Raw genomic sequence first — 27580 nt, forward strand, 5'->3', positions numbered from 1 at the left:
AAAACCCGATATAAAGTCAGGTTTGTGTTTGCCTGGTGTTGTCAAATCGGCATTGTCATGGTTTGGGGACACATTCAGCAATGGGCTGCCTTCAAGCACCACTGGCTGCTCACATTCCTGGAGGTTGAGTCCAGGCTCGGTCCTTGCTCCTGTTGGCTTCAAAGAGAGTTTAAGTGACAAAATCCCTGAAGGACAAGACATTGGGGGCTGCTATCTCAAGCAACAGCAGCTTTCAGGTCTGTGGTTTTAGAAGGGCTTTCTCCTCATCTGTTTTACTTTCTTTGGGAGATTTTGAAAAAACCTTTAGAAAAACAGCGAGAATGTGCCAGATGAACTAGAGAATTGTCACTCTAGTTTAGTTTGGAAACCATTTTAAACAGTGGCTTCTGAAATGCAGAGAAGCACCAGGTCCAAGTTACAATCAGACAGGTCTAGACAGCTCTGTGTGGAGCGCAGATGATTTTATTAGGACCCACCAGGAGCTCCATAGCCTGACAAATCCAGCTGAAGAACCAGCACCACTGATAAATTTAAAGCATTGCAGATGCAAGAACATGAAAAATAGGTGTTTCTGGGAGAAAGAGGAACTGCAGTTGAAAAGACATGATTCTCAAAGCTGCATCCAAGGAGAATGGAACAAAGATCTTAAAATACTACCCCTAGAGTTTTCCCCCCTGTGGTTGTAATTGTTTCTGAAGTACCCTGCTTAAAATAGGTTTTCAAACTATGCAAGACTAATCATTGCTATTTGGAGATGTAAGTAGGCACTTAGCATGCAATTCACAATTAGCTAAAGATGATAGAAGAATCTCAGTCATGTTGGCACAGGAGATTTTAAAAAAAAGAAAGAAAACATTTTTTTTCTTTCAAGAATGACATGTGATGGGAGAATAGAGGAAGATAATTGTCATAACAAAGGGAATATGTTATTATTTATTGGCCACACTTAAGCACTGGAATCCTGGATTATAGTATCTGGTGACAAATGATGCTTGAAATTTCGTAAATATCACTTAAAAAGTATGATAAATGACTTATTCTGCACCTACTTCACAATCAACCCTTTCAAAATTCAGTTCTGGGAAGCAGAGTGACTTTTTTTGTCCTATATGAAAAGATGAAATGCCTGAGCACCCTAAAATCTTGCTCTCTTTAGGCTTCACCCTACTCCTACTAGCAATATTGCTGGTAACTATGGCAAGAGAATTTTTAAAAACAGCTAACAACCTTAACTTTGTAGTGCCTTCAAGGCATGGCATAGTCCAGGCTGTGCTGCTGTCAAGCCCACCCAGCCCTTGTGCTGTCCCCAGCAGGGACCACTCAGCCCTGTGGCACTGGAGGTAAGGGCTGAGCTGCCCTTCGGGGTGAGGATGGATTGCACCCTCCTGAGCTGGGGAGAGTCAGCATTCAGCTCCCCATGGGCTGAGACCATTTCTTTGCCAAAGTGACAGCTGTAAATAGATATTTAGTGTCTAATTTCTGTATCCCTCAGTATCTTAACTTATATTTAGCCAAAACCATGACACATTTATCTGATTTGTTGCTATTAATTTCCTGGTTCCCTTTCTATTTTCTTCCTCCTCTCACAGATTCACTGGGTTATGAACTGCAGTAATAACATTTCCAAACCAATTTTTTTCTATTTGAAAAGCTTCTGATTTTTTTTTTTTTTAGAACTCCACTAGTGCTGGGATGCTGATTACCCTCCTCCTTCCCTACCCTCCCCAGCTCTAGAAGTGCATGCAAACAACAACGGAAGGGGGGGAAAAAAACCCCAAACCCTCAGCAGTAAGTTGGCTGATGCTGGCAGCAAGACAAATCTGGCACCACACAGCAGGCAGGCAGAGAGTGCACTGCTCATCCTCTCGGTTTGCCGGTGTGTGGGAATGCTGGACACCAACACCCAGCGAGGGATTCAGCCAAAAGCTCCTCTCCTCAGCGCCTGAACCCTGCTGCTCTCTGCCCCGGGTGAGAGATACAGGTAAAAATAGAGAAATGCTTGAGCTAACTGCATTCAGTGGCAATATAAAGCAGTTAGGAGAAGCCCAGACTGCCTAATCTTATTCCTAGCAGGCAGTGGAAGTAAACCACAGTGCAGGGGCTGTGCACGTAATGCCCTCAGGTACCGGGACTTGTTCGGGATTCTTTGCATTACAGCAAATAAATTGGTGCAAGTGCGGTAAAGATTTTTTTTTTGGGGGGGGTACACTTTGTTCAAGTCTCCTTTATAAATATTTATTACTATTTATATAATTATACCTCTCTGACAGCAGGCTTTACAGCAACTTTGATCCACAATAAACAGGCAGCCTGGATGCCTCCTCCTCAGCCTGACCGTACCTATTCTATGTGTTATGTGTTTATCTATTACCACCATGCTTTGAGCTTATAATTCATTTCATAATGTAATTTATAGTTACATTACAAAAGCCTCCCTCTACAAATAGCAACTATGTAATATTGATAAAGCATTTAGGGACAGAACATAAATTCAATGGCTCAGATATTATATAGTATCAATAATCTGCAGGAAAAAAAAGTGTCTGTGTAAGTATGCACAATTTATTATGGCAGGAATCTAAACAGAGAACATTTTTCTCTGTCAAACTTTCTTTAAGAGAACTTGACATCCCCAAATTCTTTTCTCTCCCACAGATGTCAGAGGATAAGACAGACAAGGTAAAAATCAAACCAGCTGAAAGTTTTGAACATGACAAGCAAAATATTTCTTGGCTGAGAAAAGGTAAGTTACATTGAGTTATTAGTTACTGGTTTGTGTTCAGACATTTCTCATTTTTAAATTTTTTTTAAAGAAAAATGCAGAAAAATACCTTATAGGCTAAAACATGGCCTGAAATTTCTACCATAAAAATTCCATAGCTTGACTTCGCTGTAAAATGCATGTACAATCTCTTTTGGTACAGAAAGGCCTAAATTACCAAATTTTAGGGTAACCTGAGAGCTCATTTTTCCAATGTCCTTGCATTCCTGGGTAAGTTTTTTTTTGACCTGAACTATAAGAAGTATTGGTGATCATCTTAATTCTGATGAAAAGTTTTTATTAACTGAAATGTTTAATTAATGTTTTTATTAATATTACCTGTTACTGAATTGGATTAATATTAATTTCATTTTCTCAAACTTGAGTAAAGATCAAGCCTGAATCTTTGGATTTGGCAGTGCATTATCTTAGAATAAAGTAACTTCAGTTGTCAGCGGTTTGTATGTACAAAACCACGGACCCTCAAATGTGGAGAAGTCATAAAAGACAAGTAAGGGGACCATTCAGGTTTTAAAGGCTGAAAAATAAAGGGCATTAAGTAACTAATTTGCAACAAATACCAGTATTTCAAATACTACATTCTACTTGTTAAGCTACTTTTTTTTAAAAAACGAAAAAAATTGGAAATATTTCCTTATTGTTTGTACACATAAAGAAGGAAGGTTCTTAGGATGTATTTCTTGCTGAAAAAAAATTGATTTGCCAAGTTAGGACACAGCTTATTACATCTTTATGCATATTTGTTGGTCATAGCAGAATCACTTTATTGCATTTCATACAGACAAGTAGGATTTGAATTAAATAGAATTTCCAAGAGTAGACTTTCAAGATGCACAGGATGGACGTTAAATGTCCATGGTTAGGTGCAAATTATGGCTTTTAATGAGAATGGTTGTATTCTAATCCTAAAAAAATTATTTTGTAAAGACTCAACAGGTGACCTCATATTTTGAAAACACCAGCTATGGGGGTATTGGGCAAAAGGCACATTTATAGCCACTGTTATGTTGTCTGCAAGATGTGCATCACTGTTTTAAGCTCATGTAGTTAATTGTACATTTGATCTTTTAGTTGCAGTGGGGGTTGCAGCAAAGTAGGCCTGAATTAATGCCCCTGCCTTGCAGCATTCCATGTTTACACAGCATTTGAACAGAATGAAAAGCTCCTGCTGGAGCAGGGCTCACTGACCACCAGGGCTCACTGACCAAGATGCAGACTTGGCTTGGCTGGACATCCAAAGTCCTTTGCTTGCAAGGGGTCAGTTAACTTCAATAACAACTCTGCAAGCAGAAACTTTGTAGTTTGAGTGTCCCAGAGAGGGATACAGCTGAATGGGCAAACAGCAAACACATAACTGAATTGAGTATCTATTCCATCACTAGAGAGTAGAACACAAGAGATTTGCAACATTATAAGGGGATTTAAAAGTCCAGAGGACTTTTCTCTGAACAGAGTAAGATGGATGGCAGGGCTCTCAGAGTCCCATATTGTTATTTACCCTCTGGGCCAGACCTCCTCCAGGAGCCAGGTACAGCCCTCACAGCTGTACATTACCTGAGCTCATTTCACTTAGTGATGCTGCTTCACAAGGTTTTATTTCTCCAGTTTCTAAGGAGACTCCATGCACAGTTTCAGGATCATTAGCAATGTTTTGATTGTTCTGTACTTGGAGGAGCTACAGTCTCTCAGAAAGAGCCAAGTGTTGGCTATTGGCAACTCTCTTTTCCAAAGTGCCACAGAGCAGAATTGGGCCTTGAAGGTCTTCTACAGCAGTTGAGTCAATAAATGATTGTGTCTCACAAGGAAAGAAAATATTCCTTGAAATAAGAATATGGAAATTATTTTGTCTTAAATTGAAGTTTGTTTCTTTAAAAAAAATGTTGTTGTTTCTTTGCTTTAAGCACTTCTGTGGTAGGCACTGGGATTTTAGAATATGGTGAAACAAATTGTCTGGAGCAGAAGCTTAACTTCTATGTTTAAATGTTTTAAAAATACCTCATGTATAGATTTCAGGCATTCCAATAAACAAAGAATTGTGGAGAACAGACTTGTACTGTTTCCATCAGGCACAGTAAGAAGACTATATGTTCTTTTAGCATCCAGTGTTAAAGAAAAGTTATTTTTATTCATGGTTTTGTATTGATTATTTGTTCCTTCTAAAGAAACAATCATGAACCACATAGTATCAGAAATAAACAACTAGGCTGTGGTTTTAGTTTCTTTCCTAGACTTCATTTTTTTCTAATGCTTTGCAAAGTAAAAGCTCATGGACTGGTAGTACAGTGGGTCAACAGCAAAATAAGGTATCTATAAATTTTTGTTGTCTTTCAGCATTAGAACCTGTTTAATCAGGGCAGGGGGGATTTTGATCTGGCTACCAGTTAATATCTTCCACTTTTTCTTGGAAGAAGATAGTTTACTTCTGTCTTGAACCCTCTAACAGCAGAAATCAAAGCCTCATTCTGAGGGAAAACTTCCCCAAAGCAAAACAAGCCAAATCAGCCTTGTGAAAAGTGTTAGAGAAAAAGAGTAGCTGGGCATCTAGGGTTGTATCTTATCAGCAGGAAGAGCATAAACAGTTCAGCTCACACCTCTGTCTCTCAATAAGTCATTTTTACTCACTGATGTGCCCTCACAACCCTGCCACAAGTGCACCAGGAAACTGATAGGAGTTAAAGATGACACAGGGACATAAATGTTGCACAAGTTAGCACAGTCTGGGACAGAAACACATACATAATCATAGCCTTGGTCTGTATTTTTTTTAAAGGACAATGACACATCTATCTTTTCCTTTTCTTTCTTGATTGTACTACAAGGCTTTTTCTGGTGAAGGGTCCTCTGCAGCACCTGCAGATTGTAGAACCATAATGAAATAATAATCAAAATGTGAACAGGGGAGAAAGTGTTAAATGTGTTTCCTAGGTTTGCTTAGACTTTAAAAAAGTCCCAAAACATCTCTATCTCTTGAGGCATTTAGCAGGGAAGTCTAGATGTGGACAACATGAAAGACTCCCAGGGCTGAAAGTGAGAACAAGGATGGTGAAACGTTTACAATTCTATTCCAAGATGTCTCAGGGTAAAGAATATATACACCAACAAAGTTTTCTGGTAGTATGGAATATTCTTCAGGACTATTATTTCTAAAGATCACACAACGGATGAGAAACTCTGCACCTGGAGGGTATGCATCAGACCATCACATGCAACTCAACCAGAATCAGTATGAATGAGCATGGAGAAAAGGCAGTTCTGCTTGTCTGACCTTAGCAGTGATGTGAACCAACCCAGGGAAAGCCTGGGATATAGCAGCAAAACCAGACAATGACCCCTACTTTACATAGGGGTGGAGACAGCTATTACTGGTGGAGACAGCTATTACTTTCTTCCTCCCATGGGGAAGAGCTCATTGCTGGAGATGGGAGTCACTTTTGGATGGAGCTATAGAGATCCCTGTGTTAGTGCTTACAAAACATCAGGGCAGAGTGAAGCATTGGATTCATTAGCAAAGAAGGACTTCAAAAGTTATCTGCCATGAAAAACTAGAGCAGGAATCCCCAGTGCATGTGTTGTCTCCACTTGTCTTGCCCTGACATGCACAACATAGAATGTGAATGTACATGTATAAATAAAGAACAGCCAATATAACTTGAAGATAATATTAGAGAAATGTCCTCTGCAAGGCCTTGAGTCCCCACCTGCTTCATGCACTCACAACATTCCATGGAGACAGAGTGACAAGAAAAGTGGGAAGTGTTTTAAAGTGAAAAAAAAAAAAAAAAAAGGAGATATTTGAATTAAATGTTAGGAAGAAATTCTTCCACGGGAGGGTGTCCATGGCCCGGTTGGACGGGGCTGAGATAGTGGGAGGTGACCCTGCCCATGGCAAGGAATGGAACTGGATGACCTTAGAGGTCCCTTCCAACCCAAACCACTCTGTGATTGAATACGCAACAAGCAGATCCTCACACTCCAAACAAGAAGCATCTCTGGGCCCCTAACCAAACATGGTCATTAGAGGGTCCTGTAAAATCTGGAAGCTACACAAGACATGCCTTTAGAAAGGCAACGCTCAAGGATGAGCAGCACTCCCAGGAGCTGACTCTGGGATGGTCCCACCTTGCACAGCACGGCCACGGCGCTGCCTCTTCCACAAGGGCCAGGGGCTCTTTCCACCGTGGCAGTGATTTAGTGCCACGATTAGCAGCCATCTGGTGGGAAAGGAGGGAGGTCAAAGCAGAGCTAAATTCACACCAGCCTCAGCATGTGGCTTTTGGAGCTCCTTACAAACAAATCTCTCGGTATCACTCGATGATTACAGCCATATGGATACGTGGGAGCAGGCAGGAGCTTATCTGACGGACATAAAGCTATAAAAGGTGACAGTGATTTTGCACAGGGACCACAGTGGTCTGTTCACTATTTCTGCATCCATTGCAAACGCAGGGGAAAACAATGTGTGAGGGCCTCACAGTGCCCTCCCATGGTTTCATCCCAAACTGGCCACGGCAGCCCAGGAACACAGATCCAAGTCATACAGAAATGAAATTTCATTTCAGGATATTTTCACACAAAGCCCTCCTGTTTTATGCTGCCCAGCTGTGTACACAAATGCCCTCCATATATAACTTCCAGTGAAAAGTTAATGAAATGGCTTCCTTGCTCTCCTGCCAAAAATGTAACTGAAATTCTAATCTCAAGACTTTCTCAAAAATAGCCCCTTTTTGCACTAAAATTCCCATAAATCAGAAACATTTTTGTCTAAAATAAGCCTGTTTTCATTGTCTTGCAAATAGTAAAAAGTCTAGCCCCAATTTCTTTAATCCACTTCTCCAGCCAGCAGATTTTCGCTGTAGGGTGAAATTCAGCCCTGTACTGAGGGTCAGTGCAAGGTCAGCACTTAAACCATAAAATAGGGCTTAAGTGGTAAATAGAGCCTCTGTTCAGGATTATATTTCACCCCTTAAAAGGACTACATTTCATATGAAAAGAGAGATTTACTCATATCATAGACCTGGCTGTAGTGACATTATTCAAATAATACCTTATTCCAGTATTAATCCCATTGGGTGAGACTGGGCCACATTTCTTCGTGGTACATCCCAGAAATCTGACACAGGAGCAGACTATTCCTGACTTCATCAAAACTTCCCACAGCCTGGTCCTGGGATAAGAGGAAAACCTTTCTATATGGCAGCACTCAAAAATGCCTTTTTCCCAGAGCACTCCTCTCCCATTTACCCAGGGGCTTCAAGAGACTTTTACAAGCATTAATAAAATGGGAAGGACATAATGCCACAAGACTGGTTTTGCAGAAGGAGAGTTGTCCTGGAGATACTCAGGGAATTTCCCAGTTTTTACAACCTTCCAGTTTTGTCCCTGGTTTGGGAGGACTGGAGTAAAAGTACAAGGCTTGTACTTTTGCTGAGACTATTCCCAGCAGAGTGTTTTGATCTGAATTGGATCCCTTCTTTTAGGGAGTTAAATGACATTTTTAGAATTTCCTCCTAAAATTTCACAAGTCAGTGAATGCAATTTTACATACAAGCTTGGACACTTGTTTCCTGAATTTTGCTGACTTGGGTCCAGAAGCTTTTTTCACTCTCTTCTTTCAGCCTGAATTAAGTCATTGCATTGAAAAGCTTTACAGAAGACTGATAGCAAAGAAAGACTTCTCAGTTTCATGTAACAGAAAATGCCAAATGCCTCTCAGATGAATGTTCTAATCCAAGCAGACTGTTTCCAGATAAGAACACCACACACACAAAAAGAGTGCATTTAAAAACTGATGACAAGGATCCCAGGGGGCTCAAATTCCTGAAAGATGCCTTGTCAGCTTCAGGACTATGACCAAATGAATTAATGAAGACAACCTTTCCTTTAAGTTGTAAACCAGCAGATTTAAAGACTCTTCCAATGGAGAGGGAGTATATGAAACCTGCAATGGTCCCAGCTCACCACTCCTAACTACAATGTTATAAACTGAGGGGTCCTTGACCTTTGAGCTGGAAGATCCTTGAAGATGTAAGACTTTGGATGTACAGTAAAGACAGGGGTATTTCTCTGGGTGATAAAGATTTTAAGGCTTAAAGTCATGCTTCTATGTGTGGATATCCTGGATATCTATTATAAAAATATAGATGAGTGTTTATTTAGGTTTGATTTCCTGAAGTAAACTTGTTCTACAAAGGAAAAGTTTATTTAATTTAACTGTTAGTGCTGGGGAAGACCTGAACACATTGTTTCATTCACTACTGGAAATTTTCCAGACCAATTCTATGCTTTGCTGTACTTGGGCAAAACATTCAGAATTTTGCCCATAGTTGTGTCAGTAGCACAAAACACGAAATAACAGTACAGACACTCTTTAGTTGTTGAGTATCTCAGCAACATAAACATTAAAGCAGAACCCACACGTCCAAGGGCCTCCATAGCACTTCCTACTTAAGATGGCAAACTGGTGCATGGAAAATCTTAGCCTAAGGGTCAGTGTCAAAGCAATGAGTAATTCCATTAAAGCAGCAGAGCTGCACTGGCTTGCAAAAAATCTCATTTGTCCCAATATGCTTAAGAATAGATACCACTAATCATCCCAGGGCATCACTGCAGCAGGAGGAACAAAGCCATGGCTCATTTTACCACCTCATTTCATAGAGGGAAGGGTCAAATGCCAAACTGGTCTGCTAGATCTGAGACCATCCCAAGTACAAGCCCATCCCAACAAAAACTATGCAGGCCTGATTGAGTTAGAAGGCAGAATAATCATGGATTATTCAGAGCCAGTTTTTAGAAGATGTTTTATAGGCCTGGAAGATTACACACTGGTACGTAGAGCCAAACTGACCGTCACAGTCATACAGAGGTGTAGCAAAATCCTTATTATTGAAGGAGTTCAATGAAATATTCAGATTAAATATAATTAGGTTATGAAAAAAATAGATCTCCCCTCATCTCACTGAAGATTTGCAATCATTCTCTAAAATAAAACTGCCTCCAAGTACTCAAGACAAATTGCTGTGAGGATGGACTAAATACTGGACAGGCTGGTGGTCTATTGCTTTTGAAAGATATTACAGGAAAAAAGACCAGACATGAAATTAGTTTAAACATTTCTTGTTAGCTGAGATTCAACAGAATTATTTTCCAACTATTTTTAAAACAAGTATTTAGAACTAAGTCCAAATGGAGAGAGACATTAATAGTGACTGCTCTAAATGACCAGTAATAAAATCCTGGACACAAACCCCTTCTCCAAACAGCTTGGTGATTAGATCTGTGACTTCAGATCAGGGCTCAGAGCACATGAACATATGAAAATACTCAAATTCCCTCCTTCCAGAAGAAAACTCTCATCCCCAGCTATCAGATACTCTATGGAGTATCAGGGCTTGGAGATTCCCAAGTGGCTCTGTCTGGATTGACCACTTAAAGCTAATTGCTCCAGAGAGACAAAGGACACCTGAGTGAAGGGCAGGAGATGAGTTCTGACTCCTGTCAGGGAGAGTATTCAGCTATCAGTAAAAAGTGGAAAATCCTTGAGATTCAACACCCCAACCTCTCCCCTCACTTTATTTGTCCCAGTTGCCCAACCCTCTGCGTGCACTGTATAGAAGGTTGAACCTGCTGCCTTCTGGACAGAAGGGCACATGCAAAAATTAGGTGCTGAAGCCCTCAGTGTCAGCTGAGTTCCTTAATAACTCTACTACTCCTGAGATTCATCTCTTTGAAGAGAATTTCACAGGCCCTCTTCACCCCCTAAGTGATATTTCAGTGTTGCAGGGATCTTTGTTATCCCCCTAAACTAAATTAATTTTTATTTTATAGGAGTCAAACAGTCTCTTAGGGTCTCTTGATTATATAGTCTCATTCTAATTTCAGTCTTTAATCTGAATAAACACATTAGAAAAACACAGACACAATTAACTTAATCATAAATTCAGATGGATTGTTTATTATCTGTCTACTTAATGTGCTTATGATTGCAGCAGTTAAACATGATAATGTTGTCTTCTCTCACGTATAAATGAATACACACAGCATAGAAATACGCCCAGGAAGAAAAACTTCTGCCTGAATACATCAGTGGGCTCCAGAGATAGAGAAGTAGATGCACCACTCACTGCTGTGCTCTACAGAAAAACAAACATTGCCATGATATTGTTGAGACATGAGAGAGCTGATTACTGACAGATTATGTTCTTCTTGCTGAAATATGTCTACAAACAGCTTCAAAAGAAAGAAGATGCTACTGCAGCAGAGATGCAACTAGGAACACTCTTTGCTTCTACCACTGCACCTGTAATTTAAAGGAAGTGTAGATTTTGGGTAAATAAGACCACTTGAGTTCTTCAGTGTAAGACACTGAAGGCCAAATCAGTGTCTTCCAATTGAAGAAAATTCAGACATCAGACTTAGAGAACTTTCTGCTTTGTGATCTTTGTAAAGATAGTTGTCTTAAATAGAAGTTAAAACCATTCTAGCACCAAAAATTTTGTTTAGTTACACGCCCATGGCAACTAAAACTTGTGCCAAAATGCTTTCATGTATCCGCAAATGCTTGGATGCCAAAATTTAAATTGGAATATGATTCTTCCTGTTCCTACAGCATATTGAATATGAATAATTATTTCAAACATGCATCCAAGTTAAGCTGACGACTATTACTCAGACTTCTCTGTCACTAGACTACTTTTTTAATAACCACACAGTATACCATGATGAAGTTTTATTTGCCTTCAGAATATTCAAGTTTTAACTAAATTTAAAACACACTACACTTTTTCCCCTCAAACAAGAAGCTCTGAAAAGTATTCACTATGAAATTTCACAGGCAAAGGGGAAGAAGGGGGAAGATAAAAGAATGGAAACTCAAAAGTCAATTCAAGTGTCTTCAGTTTCACTTTCTGAACAGTTTCCCTTGTCTATAAATATTTTTAAAAATATCAAATTTCCTTATTAAAAAAAGAAGAAGTTGTAGGTTAATTTTAAATCTCTGAAATCCATGTTTATATTCCAGGAGTGGGCAAAACAATAAAAGAGATGATGAGATTAGGGGAAGAAAGCCAAGGGAGGGAATCGTAAGAAAAAGCAATTATGGCACCTGGTAGTCATTCTGGCTAGGTGATGTGGTGATCAAATTTAATGTCAGCAGATATTTTAAGTGCTTACTATTTAAAAGAATACTATTGCTATTATAAAACAAGGCATATAACGTATTGAAACTTATCCAATTCAGCTTCCAGCTAAGCAATATTTTTTCTTTTCCTAGTTTGTTTATGATTTGAATAAATAAATAGCCCATGAGCTTCAGGAAGATATTCACTCACACTCCTGGTCCCCAACTTTATGACCAACCCTGTTCCACCAGAGGTGATAATCACTGAGCAAAGAAATTCCAAACAGCAGTGGAAGCTTCCCCAGCTCTGGCTTGGATGGAACCACCAATACCTGTAGAAGGATAGTACAGTCCCCATGCCTTGAAATTTTTTCATGAAAAATAAATAAAATACAAAAACTAAGCAGTGGTTTTTACAGTATGACACAGCAGTATTACTTGCATTAGGCCAATTTACCACTTATGATAGCAGTAATAGCACTAAAAGCCAATAAAAGCGGTCTGTTCGTTCAGAGATTGGCTTTTATGGCTTATTCTAAATATTATCAAGTGAATCAAAAGCTGTCATTATAGTGTCTAAAAAGCCTTCGTACCTTGTAAGCAAACAGTGTGACTTTGACAAATAATCATTAATATGCCTGTGTGAGACCAAGGCTAAAAGAGAAAGAAAAAGGAAAACCCAATATTTCACTTTACATAAATCATTAAGATCATTTCAGTTAAATTTCACACGAAATAAAGCAGATTTATATGTAAAATGCCATAGTTTTCCCAAGTTGTTTTTTTTTTTAATCTCTGTACATTTTCATAAAACAAAAACTTGTCAGAACACTGAGCAATGGGTGATTGGACTGTAATGATGCATTCTCATCAGCTCTGGGAAAACAAACGATGCACGTGTCTAGGTAGTGTCTTTTGGGCCACATCTAAACTAATCTTCCCTTGACTCTCATCCTGCCTGCCAAAAATTTTCTTTTCCATGTTCTCCTGCTGCACAGCCTGATGAACCTTACAGGGTGGTATTCAAGGTCACACCTCCCATGGCCAGATATCCCTGCTGGCTGGCTCTGTAGTGCCTTCATTTCTTATTGGATTATCTTGCATAGGCATTGCCTGGGCTACCTGGAGACAGGAAGAAAGATGGACAGGGTAGGAATGCAGCAGGAGCTTCAGGCCATCATGTGGGAAGGGTGAGCACAACACCACATAAGAGCATAGGTATTGGAAAGGCTGGGCATGGATCGTAAAAGAGTTTGACTAAATAGTCCAGACTTTTCTCAATTAAAAAAATTAATTAAAGCATAAAATAAAATAAAATATAATAAAATAAAATAAAATAAAATAACAGTAAAATCTTAGCTGCACACACACCATGTGCCACTTCTGCTCATAGAATGATTTTTCAGTGCAATGTCAGCAAGAGCATTTGGGAGTCCCAGTTATTCTGAGCACCTTACAAGGAGCCTGCCCTTAGGTCTGCAGGGCATAGCACCTCCTCCACCTCCCCTCGGCCCCCCAAGCCACCCCAAGTGACCTCTTAGCCACTCTGGCAGACATCCAGGCTCTGGGCATGTGACTGTGGCCAAGAGCCTGGGACAAATTAAGCGCCCTGAGCCAGGCACGGCCACCTGTCAAGTGGCCTTGACTACAAGGCTTGGGCAGCTGGATCAAGCATTCCTTCTCCCACAGGTAGTGCTGTGCCTCCGGGAGGTTTTTTTGCCCACTCTATTTACAGTTTTGGGGGCCCCCAGGGATGGCCAGCTGGCACTGACAGCGTTATGTGATCCACTGTCCAGCTGCACGGAGCACATGGACAAGCAGGAACATGTGGTGCTGCTCTGCCAGGGGAATTATCACCCCAACACGGCCCTTGAACAGACACGTGTGTTTTGCAGGCAATTTCTGGGAGCAGAAAACCAACAGACCTCCAATTCCAAGCTTCTAATTTCTTTGTCTGTTCTTTCTTTTTTTTTTCCCCAAAAAGAACTTTCCAGAAACACTACATTAACAGTGAGTTAGTTACCAGGTTTTGCCTAAGGTATCCTAAGCCATGGTAGGAAACCTGTTAGGATTTACTACATGCTTGTGTTTATCCAAGAGGTGGTGTATTATATCCTTGAAATTGACACCAAACAGAGCTGCTTCCATTAAAAAAAAAACCCCACCCACTGAATTACGGGTTAGATTATTTCAACCCAAAAAGTAAAAAAAGCAAGTAAGAGCTGCTTATCTATTTAGAATCATAGAACATTTTGGGATGGAATGGAACTTAAAAAGACCATCTTGTTCCCACCCCCCTACCATGGGCACAACCTTACAAGGATAAAAGGACTTCAGTCCATCTGAACCTCCTCTTCCAGGCAGAGTCCAGCAACTAACAAGGTTCCTCCCAGACCCAAAACACAAATTAAATGTCTGCTTTCCTGTGCCCAGGCTTAGGTGGTTTAACAGAGGGTCAGCCATGAAGACCTAGAGACCAGAATCTGCTCACTGAAATTAATTATGTCAGTGTTCCTCTCCCATTCCCAACAGCATTTTGCAGTGCTGATTTCAGTCTCCAGCATTCCTATAAAATGGGAGAAAAAGATTTTGGCATTCAAAGATTTGGGTGATTTGGTCTGTTTGGTTTTCAGGCCGCGGGTCTGCAATGCATGTATTCATCGCACACAGTTTTCCTGTATTATTTTTCCCAAGTGTTCAATCCCCTCATACTTTAGCCCCACCTTCATTTCTGTCACACTCAAGTTCTCTATTACTGCTGAAGAAAATCAGAGCACAGGACACTGCAGGTTGCTGTGCAACCCAAAACAACCTGCACATGCTGACAAAATGAAAACATCAGATACGATTCTTTAGGCCAAGATTTCAAGAGCAAAGTCACCAGAATTACTCATATGTCTGAAGTTAGACTTGTGCTTAGGTCTGTTGCTGAATCTGCTTCTGATAGAAGATGAAGAATGCCTTGGTTTTGATTAGAGGCCACATCTTGGCTATAGTGTTGCCCTGTTTCTAATTGTTGGTGTAGTCAAGAAACTCTATCCTTCCACTTGAGACCACCTGGAGAAATACATTCCCCACCCCCCTGAACTTCTCCCAAGACCCCAAAACTTGGCTTTAATATAATACATATTTTCCATTTTCCCCCCCACTAATGAGATGCATTGATATTTTTACCTGCTTGTGCTGTATTTTGTTAATGGGAAATGTTTCAAACACTGTGTGGTAATGGGATATGGGATTATATACTTATTAATCTCAAGAGCACAGTGTAGACTGTACCAATAAGTTACAAGCAAACTGGCAGCACAGGGTTTGAGTTCTGGCAGGGAAACTCTTCCAAGCCTTCCCTGTTAGGCTGCATTTGGCTCTGCTTTAAAACTTTATGCTGAGCTAAAGCTGCTTGGGTCAACTGTGCTGCAAACAGGCTGCACTGACCCCTCTGCTCTGGGTCAGTCGTGTCACAACCAGGGTGACCTGGTGGCCAAGAAGATGCACTTTGAGCAGCTGATCCTTATGGTTTGCTGCATAATACAGAAAACCTTGTTATATGCAGAGAAAACAAAAAACTGTTAGTCATGGTGTGTTTCCGTTGACAGAAAAAAGCTCTTTCCACCCGTGGAGATTATATTTATATGCAGTGAAGTCTAAATCTATCTGTATGTGAGTTTACACCAGATGCTGCAGTCAAATACACGCTCCACCTTCTCTCCTGCCCCAGTAGGTCAGCCTAGAGTTCTCAGTTTGGTGGCTTCTACAGAATTAAAGACATTTTTTGCACAACTGAAAGACTGTCACTTGAAGATGAAGCCTGATTCACTCCCCGAGGGAAACTTGGAGAAAACTTCATGGATTTGCCCTTTGTAATATTCAAGTTTGTGTGCAGCAAGAGGAGGAAATAAAAACTAATGGAAAGAGACATTTCCTCTAGGATCAAAGCTGAATTCTTCCAAGAGTGCATTCCCAGACTTTACTCAGAAGAAACAGCTGTGAGGTCAAATGATTCACAAAGTCCAGCTCTGCTCAGGCACCTTATTTTCCCTTATGAGGTAAAAAAACCTGACAAATTTTTACTTTTCATTTGAGAGTCTCAAATCCTTTTCAGCCATTAACCACTAAAGCAGCCTATGTGCTCCATGAAGGTGATTAATAGGAGTGGAGGTGAAGCAATTACTTAGAAGTGTGATTACTTTAGGTACATGTAATACTTAGATATTCTAAATACCCAGCTTTATGGGTATCTGAGACCCTTGACTGCAGTTTCCAGTGCCCAGCACTTCTTAATGAAGATGAACTCTCAAGATGAACTCTGCATGTAGCCAAGAAATAAACAAATAATTTTAGCACCCAAAATTATTAGCTGCAGGTGAGGTAAAAATCACAAAGGACTGACATTGGTTTTAACGAGAGAAATGAGCCCTTAATAAAAATGCCAGTACCGAATTGTTAGAATCTGGCTTTCCCTGATTTCTCAGTCTCATTTTCTGTTATTTGTTTTATCACTCTTCACACACACACACAAAAAAAGTGGCAACACCTACTTTTCTGGCCTCTGATAACCTTGTTTGTGCAATACCAGTTCAAAATCTTATATTTAATTTTATCAGCTCTGAACTGAAGCCCTAGAATTGGTTTTAAAACTAAACTTTCGCTCCAGAAAATAAATATTTTTGAGGCAGATGCTCACAGCTTTGTACATAAATTTTAAGAGGTGTCTCTCGAGGTCACTGTGACCTCCTTCTCCCATCAGTGTCCTCACTGGAATGCAGGTTTTGTTAAAAATTAGATGTGAATCCTGTAAGTACCTCCAAATCCTGGATTCCCTTGGACTGCCAGGAAAGAGACAGCAGTCGCCATTAGCCAGGTACAACACTGGAGTTGTTGGCATGGCTCATGTCTTGGAATGTATGTAAATTTACACTACACTTATTTAAGCAGCTGATTTCAAACTGCTTTCTTCATCTACATTGTCCATAATGTACATTATAAAAATCCTTATTTTCACTATGGTGAGGACTGCCTAAACTCCAGCTGGATAAAGACTCTATTTGCTTTGTCTAAACAGTGCAAGCTCTCCCATATTCAATGACTACTGGAATTATTGTGTGATCTTTTCAGCTTCTAATGCATATTAATTTGTAATATACAAAACCCTTCAATAAATAATTGTGCAGACTGAATAAAAAAGCAATTTAAACTTTTTCCCCCCCTATCTGGAGACACTTTTTACAAATAGTTCTTTTAAGTAGTCTTAATAGTATCTCTTTAATATTGCCATTAAAATTCACCAGAGTTCAAGAGCAGAGCAAATTTACATCTGTTAAAATAATGGAATTGACACTGATATTACATCATTGCTATTTTAAATAATCATTCTTCATAATTCTAACCTACTTGCTTTAAGTTGCAAATAAAGGGCTTGTTCCTACTTTCATCAAAGTCGATGGCAAAACTCCCTTTGGCTTTCAGGGAGCAGCACCTAGATTTAGAGACAGAGTCTCTGCTGATGTGTTGGGGTTTGACTGTGTTCCCTAATGCAGCAAAGAATAAATCCCTCTGAAAGAAAAATTACTGAGGAGAGTTCTGTGAGCTCCAGACAGAGAGGATAACTGTACTGGGCTAGCCTGTTCCCAAAAATCACAGAACTCTATAGACCACTCTGAATTCCAAGGTAGTTACAGTTCTTTTGCTTATTTTCACAAGAAAGCAACATTTTATATAGGTGTTTTATGCCATTTTAGTGCAATTTTGTGGTTTTCCTTCCTTAAAATTTTGGGAGAGATTGTTTGAAAAGAAGCGCAATGACAACCCTCATGAATTCACCTTCTCTTGGGAGAACATTAAAACTTTCACTGAAGTTACATTAAGTGTTCTATGAACAATTCAAACTGAACCTATAGGAATTAAAAATATACACTGTACACAGCTGGAAAGCCACCTAGAAGGTGAATCAACGTAGTTCTTTCCCTGATGACAGCAGAAAATGAAGCAAGGATTTTTAAGATATAGAGAATAAATGCTATAGCTGAGACTATTTAAAACTGGAGAAGAAATAGACTTTTCATTATCCATTTAGCACTCACATGAACACAGTTTTGTGCCTGACTTTACCTGAGCTGCTTTTGTGTTCTTCAGAAAAAATAAATCTGTGTCCATATTGCCAGTTATCATCTGTAAAATCACCATAATTCTGCTGTCTATGTAGACCTTAAGTTTTCAGGGACAGAAACATTTCACCTGTGTCTGCACTGTGCATTTAGTGTGACAGATTTCTGGCCATGGCAGAAATCACCAGTCACTCCTGACTGCTAATGCACCACTGAAATATGCTGAACATTTACAGGACAATAACCACCAGCTGAGTCTTAACCATAATTTTGCACTGCAGTAACGGGGCTGTTACATGTTATCTAGGAACCAGAGAACTTTATTAGCACTGTCATAAAAGCTAAAGCAGAATCAACCCCTTTTCCTAGCACCACTGACACTGCCTATTACAAATAAGATATCCATCAAGCATACTTAAATCCTAACTGAAATGGCAATTGCCTTGGGTGTCTTTAAGGGTAATTTGATTTAAAAGAAAACCACATGAGAGAACAAATATGACCCTTTGCTGTGAAGAAAAGCACAAGTAAGCAGCACCACCAAGACCAGGAGGAAACAAATTATTCCAGAAATATCAAGTTTTCAAGAATCTGCAGTGCTGACTTCTTTACTCCACTTGGAATTACCTACCCGTTATATAACTTTCCACTTTCTCAGTGAGACACCTGTCCTTATGCTTATTTGGGGAAAAGAATGAAACAGCTTGAATGTCAGGGAAATATTTTCCAAGCAAGGATGAATAGGCAATGCTCTGCCCTAGGAACTGTTTCAGGCACCATCACTTGACGATGTTTAAGGAGAAATGAGAGGGAAAACACCTAAGGATTTAGCCCACAGAGATTTTCATGTCATGAAGACTGGGTCAAGCTGAACTAAGAGGTCCTTTGCAGCTGCATGACCTGTAATTCTTTTTGGCATCATTCCTCAGCTTTAAAATATTCCATCTTCCCCCATGCCAGTGGCCCTAACACAAGCTGATGTCTGGTGCAACCCAGCCTTCAGGATAGTCCTGAATAAGACAGCAAACCAGGGAAGGGCAAAGGAAATATATTACAAATATGGCTTTAGGAAGAAACTTATTTTGTTGCTTTCCAACCATTCTAATAAGGGGAAACATACACCTGACATGGAAAACCAGCTGTTGGCCCCAATTCTTCACCACTGAAAGGAGGAATATTCAAATACGCCTATCCCTATCTAATTAAGCATATATTACACAGACTATTTTTATATTATAAATGTACAGTCTAGATTCTTCATTCCAACACTATTCTCTTCCAACACTAAAACCTGCTTATCTGAAGACTTCATGTAGCTGCAAAAATTTTTATTGGAAGAAATATGTTCTCATGTCATCTATTTTTGGCTTTCCATGCTGCGACAACAGAGGCTGGCCTGGTGTTTCTATATCTGAACATTTCTCAGGTAGCAGAAGAGCTGCCGCAGATTGCCTGGCACCTGCTTGAGGATGAGGTGAACAGAAAGCAAAGCAAAAGTATTTTTATTTCATCAAGAACGTTTTGGCCAAGCCATATTTGAAGAAGATAAAAATTGAGGAAAGTGTAAACCAATGGGGAATGTAATCTCTTAATATTTTGGGAGCATGAAATGGTGAAATCAGAGTTCAGAACTAGAGCAGGTTTAAGATGGAGTGAAACAAAAGTGGCAGGTGCTGGGGAGAAATATCTTTTTCAGGATTAGTGTTTTCATGACCTGGTAGTTATATTTTGGTAGTTCTAATCTTCCTTAAACAAAATAATTTCTGAGAAGGCAATATAAAAAATATGGAACACAAATGCCAATAGAAACCTATTGCAAGTATGAATCATCAGCAACAAGCCTATGGCTGCTGAGTTAGGAAAAAAAACCCAATGTACTTAGATGCATCGTCTTTTGCTAATATATTTTTTGAAGATCTGACTCTTTTTAATAGAGCAGCTATTAAGAGAAACTAATTATGATTTTATTTTTAAGGGCCTGGATTTTCTCTTACATGTATCATTCTAACTCAGGAGAAAAACCATTCAAGCAAATGAGATGAGGTTGGTGTGAACAAGTTTAAATGATCACACAAAGGCCTCAAGATATTTATGGATAGAATGAGTCATTCCTGTTCTGGTTGGATGATTGCATCAGTGGGGAATTAGTCTCTCATCATGCAGGGCTGGAGCCTCCTTTCTCTTACATCACCATACATCAGGAAAAACTGTGTCTCGGTTTTTGAGACAAAACTTCAGGAGGAAGCACTCTAGAATTAGTGTCTCCTCCGAAGGGAAAAGGGCCTCCCCTTTTCCTCCATCAATGAGACAAATGGGTCACAAGAAGTGACAGTGGAGAAAAGAAACTGTTTATAAACACACGAACAAAACAGGGCAGAACAGGATACAAAAAAACCTCAAAATACAACAAATTCCTGGAAAGGGAACAGACACGCGGGCTCAGACCAGCCAGGGCCACCTCGCGGGCCCGCCGGGGCCACCTGCAGGCTGCCCGGACCAGGGAGGAGGGAAGGGAGACAGTGAGGCAAGGGGAAGGAAAGGGAAAAAAGAACAAGAGAAAAACCCGAAGAATCTTTTCCCAGCTAGCTGGAACACAAAGGAAACCCAGAAAAGCAGCACAGTGCTCTCGGTGCACTCCCTCCTGAGCCCTGCCCAGACCCTGGAGCCGTTGGGCTGAACCGTTCAACCGCCCCCTCAGGTCCGTGGCTCCGGCCCCGCCCCTGGGTCCATCCTGAAGAAACAGTGTCCTTGGGCATTAAGTAGACAGTTAAGGAATAATGAGGCTTCATAACATCATCCCAGGACATACCGTGCGAAGTTAGTCAGTGTTTCAGTAGCCTAAAACCAACAAGCTGGTAGAACTGAGCCCACAGCCCCAATTCCACAAAGTAGTTGTGCACAGAGTCTAAAGAAGCTGCCCCATCTAAATCAGGAGATCATCTGGTCTTTCTTCCTTAGTCTGTTTACCTAAAGTGACTTACTAAAGTTTAGTAAGACCTGTTCCTCATTTAAAATGTAAAGTAAATGTGGTCAAACAACATTCTTTTTTCTAGCGAGACATCCAAAAAAGTAGCTTTTCTTCCATCAGTCTCCTGCAACATGCCTACAAAGAAGGAGACATTAAATAGATAACACAAGCTGGACTACTCAAACTCCCTCCACACCAAATGCAGATCTGTGAGAAATCTTCAGCAATCCAAGTCTTGGAGTATTTTGCGGTGATTTCTGGGTCAAAGTAAAACAACTATGCCAGAATCGACAGGATTATTGCCATTTTAGGCACACACCAGGTTTGGTGGTGCTAGAGCAACATGAGATCCATCCATTTTAGCTCTAAGAACAAGCAATGCCAGGTATTCAAGAAGCCAGCTCACAAAGTGTTGTGGTGGGCTGCTGGGACTATCTAGAATAGATTATGGGAGAAAGAAATGGCTGGAATATCTCCAGCAACTGTTGGAGTTCCCAAGAAGTTTTTTCCTCACAGTAATGACTTTAAGGCTAATTAGAGGCAGAAAACCAAAATGGCAAATTCCCCAGGCACCAGGTGTTTACCAGAAAAATCTGTTCCCCAGCCAGACACCATCCCTGCTCTCAATGGTTTCCATGAGCCTCTCCCCTACCAGACAGGAGGTGTTCTGCCTCCCCGGTATGTCTGTGCACTTCTCACTTTGGAGAATTGGGAAGACTTAAAATCACCTTCAAGGTGGAGAAAACCAAGCGTGGATGCTGCTTGGATCCATCTCAGCAACCCCAGGAACTGTCTGAGAACCAGAGTGAGGTTTTTCATGCTGTAGGCAACCAGAGCATCATGTCTTGCTGCTCTCCTGTCCCTGCCCAGCCAGTAGTCCACCACGAACATGAACCTGGATAACGCTGGAATTAAACAATTTCCCATGCAGTTTTACTTCCTACTATTCCACCTTTTTCTCAAGATATTTAAGCACCAAGCATTGCAAGTATGATGGTTTCATATTCATGTTATATTTTTTAGTACCGTGTTTATCTGCATTGTGGTGTTTTTTCTCTTTTCCCACAAATAAGAGATGTCTGCATATAACAAATCCTATGGGCAGCTCTATTCATGTCTAAAGCCTGAGGATTTTTGGGAGGGGGAAAAAAAAGAAGATTTATGTATTTATTCAGAAATTAAATGAGATTAATAATTTTGAAAGCAATTTACAAATAGCAATCAGCCACTGCAATGAAGGTCAAAAGAAAAAGGACACATTAGCAATTGAATCTCTTCCCTTCCTTTAAAGTTTTAATACTGCATACCTGTTAATAATGGGAAATATCCTTCTTCAAGAGTAGCATTTTCAAAAATTGGTAGAATCCTTTTGCTAATTCTAATCTTCTTTTAATAAAATAATTTGCTAAAAAGGATTATAAAAAAGCATGAAAATTAAATGCCAATAGAAATATTGCCTATACAATAAATAGTTAATGTATTTTCTAAATAAATGATTTAAAATAGCTATTAAAGTAAAGAGAATGAGCTTATGTTTCTAGTAATGACTTCTCTGCCTCAGAATGAAATCTGTAAATCCCTGATTGCAATTTCACATCCCAAAAGAACAAGCAGTCCTGGGACTGATGCTTATTGCCTTTATCATTAATACTAGCACACTACATATGTGATTTTTATATCACTGGTTTGAATATTTAGATTTATACTTGTGTATGCTTTATATTTTAAATCCCACACAACCATTCTGTCACAAAAATAAAGCTCTCCTTCAACAAGGCTTTTTTGTACGTACATGCATACATGTATACACAGACTTTCAGTATAACTACAATTTTATTCATAAGAGTGCATAATGATTCAGGCTGTGATTGTTAATAAAAATGCATTTCTAACCATCAAATTTGAGTCTATTATTCTAAGTTAATTGCATTTGCCCTAAAGAGACTTGCGACTGGCTGTCAGCCTATTTGTGTCAGTTCCATTTTATTCATCAGTCAATCTTGTCTCCTCTTTTTTCACATCCCATATATTGATCAAATAGATTTGTTAGCATGCCTCTGCAGCTTTAAAAAAGTTTTTGTTATTTGTCAGGTTTATTTGATTACTATATTAGTTGAGTGTTATCTTAATTGTTATTTCAATAGAAAATAAATGCCCTTTGATAGTCCCCCAAGATTCACTTTAAATATAATCCATATAACAAGTCAGTGGATGAAGCGAATGTGGTAAGAAAATAAACACATTAAACCTATTTTAAAAGGTGGTATTAATCTGCAGCTGTATTGTACTTGATCCAAAAGACAGGAATAGAAATAAGTACAGTGTAAAACAATTTTGATAAACATCAGTGCCGTATCATTGCATATTATGCTATGTATAAAATACCTTAACAAAAAGACATGTGATATAAAATAAACTGAGGTCATATCTGGAAGAATGGGGTTTGCGGTTATGTGTGAAATTGAACTGTATTAAATATGGCTTTCGACACTAAAAATTAGGCTAGAGAGGCAGTAAGCAAAGGCAGGTGGAAGTGCTGTTATATGGGACAAATTTTGGGTAGGGAGAGAAAAAGAGGAAACCAGTTTTCAGGAAAGTATTTATTGCAACAAAAATAAGCATGTATGCAGGTAGCTTCTTCCTCCACAAAGCTATGATACACTGTTTAGTGAAATAAATGGGAGACAGATTAATATTTTGAAACAGCGTCTTGTGCACATCAGTCACTCAGTTTTGGTAATGAAGTCACAATAGCAAAATTTTTACCTCAACCTTATCAAAGGGGAAGGTGATGCAACCAGTTTTCCTATGTGAATGTCCCAGAAACCTGTCTCTCATGTCTTCATTATCAGCAAGGCTACATAACCCTGGCTCCTTGCCTAACCTTAAATCTGGGATCTGCCCAGCTGGTACCTGAACTTACATAGTGTCAGAAATACCGTCCATATGTTTTAAGTCCATATGTTTTAAGATAGCTACTCAAGATATAGAAGCATTGATTTAATAAAAATTTTAGGAAGCAAAATCTACTGCTTTACTTGTATTGAAGTACGTTGACTGAACCCATTACTCCCCGAAACTGAGATGAGGAAACTTATGAAAAGCTAAGTTTCTCTCATTTCTTTTGGCCAGGATCATCTGACTTCAGAGAAATTTGGGTTCTCATCTGCATAATTATCTGTAGCCAGCTGCAGGGGGAGGGGATGAGAGTAGGGACAAAACCAGACTTCCAAAAAAGCAATTTTTTCCTGGCTTAATCTCTTCAGTCAAGGTGAGATGATTTGCCAGCAGGATGGGCTTGTCTTTCATTGATTTCTGCAGGAGTTTAGGCCAGACTGAACACCTATCATACCTATGAGGTAGAGCTGGAATGATGAACACCACCCTAAGGAGGACCTCTCTCATTAGAGCAGGAGCATTTTCAAGTGCCTATACCTGGCTGAGGATGCTTGAAAAGTCCAACTCCCAGACTGTTTTTCATCTGGAACCTCTTTATCAGTATTTCATACTAAACTACCATGCTAAATCTTCAGATGCCCTAAAAAAAAAAAAAAAGCTCAAATTTGCAGTTGTCCTAGAGCAGTTAGCAACACTCCTGTGATTCAGAAGCACACGGTGTGATGATAGTTTCAAGCTAAACTGTTATGACCAGCTAGTATGGAATATAAACAGGAACAGATGAGAAGAATACAGCCTCAACATTTGAGACAACAAAGAAAGAGTGAAATGATTGCTACATAAAAGACATTTCAAAGACCTCCCAGAAAACCAGGCATAAAAATCCCCAATAAAAAGGCTCAGCAAGAAAACTGTCACACCCCCTAATCCTCAGCAGACTCTAACAAGATGTTCGCATGAGCCAGAGATTGTCTCCTTCCCTAGAAGACAAAAGGCACAGAAATCAATACTGTCTAGCATAGGATTAGGAGGCAAGAGATAGATAAAAAGGATTCCTTAACCTTACAATTAGAAACCCAACTCTCCAGCCAAAAAGATAACCAGAAACAGACTGCAAACCTGTGTCACAATAATTGCTGCATCTTTTACTCTTTGAAAACTGATATTTTTCAGAAGATTTTTTTATAATTTATTGCCACCCCAAGAAAGGTTTTGATGGCCACTTAGCTACAGACAACTGCTGCTACCAAACCACAATTCAGCACACATGGCAATAGAATTATTTTTCATTCTTTATGTTTTAACCACCTCCAACCAAGCAAAAATTATATTACCAGTGCTTGCACCAACCTCCCAGTAAATTGTACCACTAAAAGCAAAATGATATGTAATGCACTACTTCTAACAAATGATCAGCTTACTGTGCCCTGAACCAAACACTTACACAGATTCTTCATGCCAAACCTGGCATAAGCATGTGCTCTGATTAAAAAGGAAGCAACTTAGTTGTTATAACAAGCGTCTTAAGCTTTATTTGGTATTACTAATGCTTTTAAACAGAAGGCAGGGTACTGGCAAGAGCAAAAAACAGACTTGAAGGGGGAGGAAACCTGCAGGCTGGGAAGAAGCTGCAGTCTCTGAAGTCTGACCCTCCTGCTGTAGATAACGAGTGACCATAAGCTGTGAGAGCTGGAGAAGTTTGCTGAATAGAAATTTCAGATTCTTTCTGAAGCTCAGCAAGGCAACCACAAGACATTGACAATGACATTTACAAAGCCTGTATTAACTTACAGCAATGACTTGAGCACCAAATCACATATGCTTAGGTACTACATATTCCCACTTTATAGGGGGCTAAATAGCACGAGCACTCATTGAGGGACGGTCAGAATTTAAGCAGTTGGCACATCCAGCGTTACGAGTCTTTCCTGGTCTTCCTGGTGCCATCAGGAGAGGAAAAGTCAAATAATGTCTTTTTTCTCCAAGTGCAACACACTTGCAAACCATCACTCCATGCTCTTGTGATCCTACTGTCTACTGAGCCTTACATTTCCTGCCTTAAGCTAACTTTCCATGGTCTTGTTCAGTGCAAGTTAGACACTACCTCAGAGCTGCCTCATGTTCTGTGGTAGATGAAATAATCCCTGTAAGTAAACTACTTGAAACCACTTAGAAAGATGTTGGCAGAGATGCAACTTAAACCATTGTCGTTTGTCATGGAAAGACAAACAAATCACCCTTCCCAGAAGAATCGCAACTCAAAATAAACATATGGAAAAAGGCATGAATTTCTGTTCCTTTTTTAGCAAGCTCAAAGACAGCATAAAGCTTGTCTTACACATTCTTGGAGAATAAAAGGGAGAAATGTTTTCTACAGATTTCTAAGCAAATTTTCTGGACCTCAGTCCAGATGGGAATAAGTAATTCCCTCAGTCCACCCCCAAAGGCTGCAGTGTACCAGACAGAGCAGCCCAGGATGTGAATCAAACAGGGTGGGAGCAGAGGGCAGTGTGGTCTGCGCGGTGGCATAAGCAAATTAATCCCTTCTCAGACAGACAGTTCCCCTGGGACTCCATGTCTGGCTTTTGGCAGAGCGTCAGAGACTCATGAGCCTTTGCCTACAAGCACACTTGTCCCCAAGCCACAAGAAGCTGCACTGCTGTCCTGCTGAAAGGCCAGCTATGCTGGATTTGAGTCTGGGAATAGGACCATGGCATCCTGCCTGTTATCTGAATGTTATTTCCAGATAACATTTTCCTCATTTTATAACAAAGCACGCTACTGGTTAGCACTATTACAAGGACAACTTGAGATTTACAAGATAGGCTAGTGTTTTTCACAATTTGTGTTCAGATCAAGATTTACCAAAGAAACTGCAAAACATTATTTTAGTGACCCCTGTGTGGCACAAAATCCCACTTCCACTGGGATCACAAGACCACCCCAGTATTCAGTCATTTAGATAAGGACTACATCTTCCCCTCCAAGCAGGGGAGAAAGGCACAGTGCTACAGAAGCCACCAAGTTTTCAGCTTTGCCACTGTTAGCAATTTTGAGATTGTCAAAGCCCATGGTGGTGAGAGGCAGTGCAAAAGCCTAATACACCTAAAAAGGTAGGAAGCATTGCTGTGCTGAAACAGGGAAATAAAGATGGGTGAGCTAAACTTGAACTTTCAACATATCCTAAGCCCTTGAAAGCTGGACTAGGGTTATGTTTAATAACTTAATCCACTATGTTCAAGAAGTCCAGCATCTTCATCTGTACCATTGGTAGGAGCGGGGATGTGATGAAGCATACAGTTCATTATCCATGGTTGCCTCAGTTGTGATCATTTTAATAAAGATTTTGCATAATTAAGATTTTCATTTTGGTGTAGGAATCAGATACAACACTTGATATGGTTTGCCCTGCAGCCAAACATTACCAGCACCTTTAACAGGCATTGGGATGGTCCCTCATGGATCGAGGCAGACTCATTTCACGGGTACATAAAGAAAACTCAGACACATGCTACCGAAAAAAACCAGCAAAAGACAAACTTTGCTCACTCAGAAGCTCAGGGTTCAATGCTGCATCAGTGAATCAGAATCCTCAAGCAGTCTCTGTCCCTTTGGGTAAGACAAGTTGTGTTGACGGTATGAAAATTGCTGTGTTCCCTGGGGAAAATACAGAATTATAGAATCATTTTGGTTGGAAAACACCTCCAAGATCA

At 39.9% G+C, this 27580-nt stretch overlaps 1 protein-coding gene across 2 annotated transcripts in view; it reads left to right on the forward strand.

The window, feature by feature from the left end:
- The first annotated feature begins 1704 nt into the window (after positions 1-1704).
- The window catches only part of MDFIC2 (MyoD family inhibitor domain containing 2), a 48073-nt gene continuing 22197 nt past the window's right edge, over positions 1705-27580 (forward strand). For both annotated transcript variants that reach the window (XR_006013780.1, XM_042014065.1), the window contains exons 1-2: positions 1705-1981; positions 2656-2743. Coding sequence is in view for 1 of the 2 variants with exons in the window: in XM_042014065.1 (XP_041869999.1) it covers positions 2656-2743 (88 nt within the window). In the remaining variant the exon portion in view is untranslated. The remainder of the gene's footprint in view (positions 1982-2655; positions 2744-27580) is intronic.

Source organism: Corvus kubaryi, unplaced genomic scaffold (assembly GCF_017639235.1).
Source record: "Corvus kubaryi isolate FWS band 111438036 unplaced genomic scaffold, C.kubaryi_AGA036_p1.0 136, whole genome shotgun sequence".
NCBI classification, from domain to species: domain Eukaryota; kingdom Metazoa; phylum Chordata; class Aves; order Passeriformes; family Corvidae; genus Corvus; species Corvus kubaryi.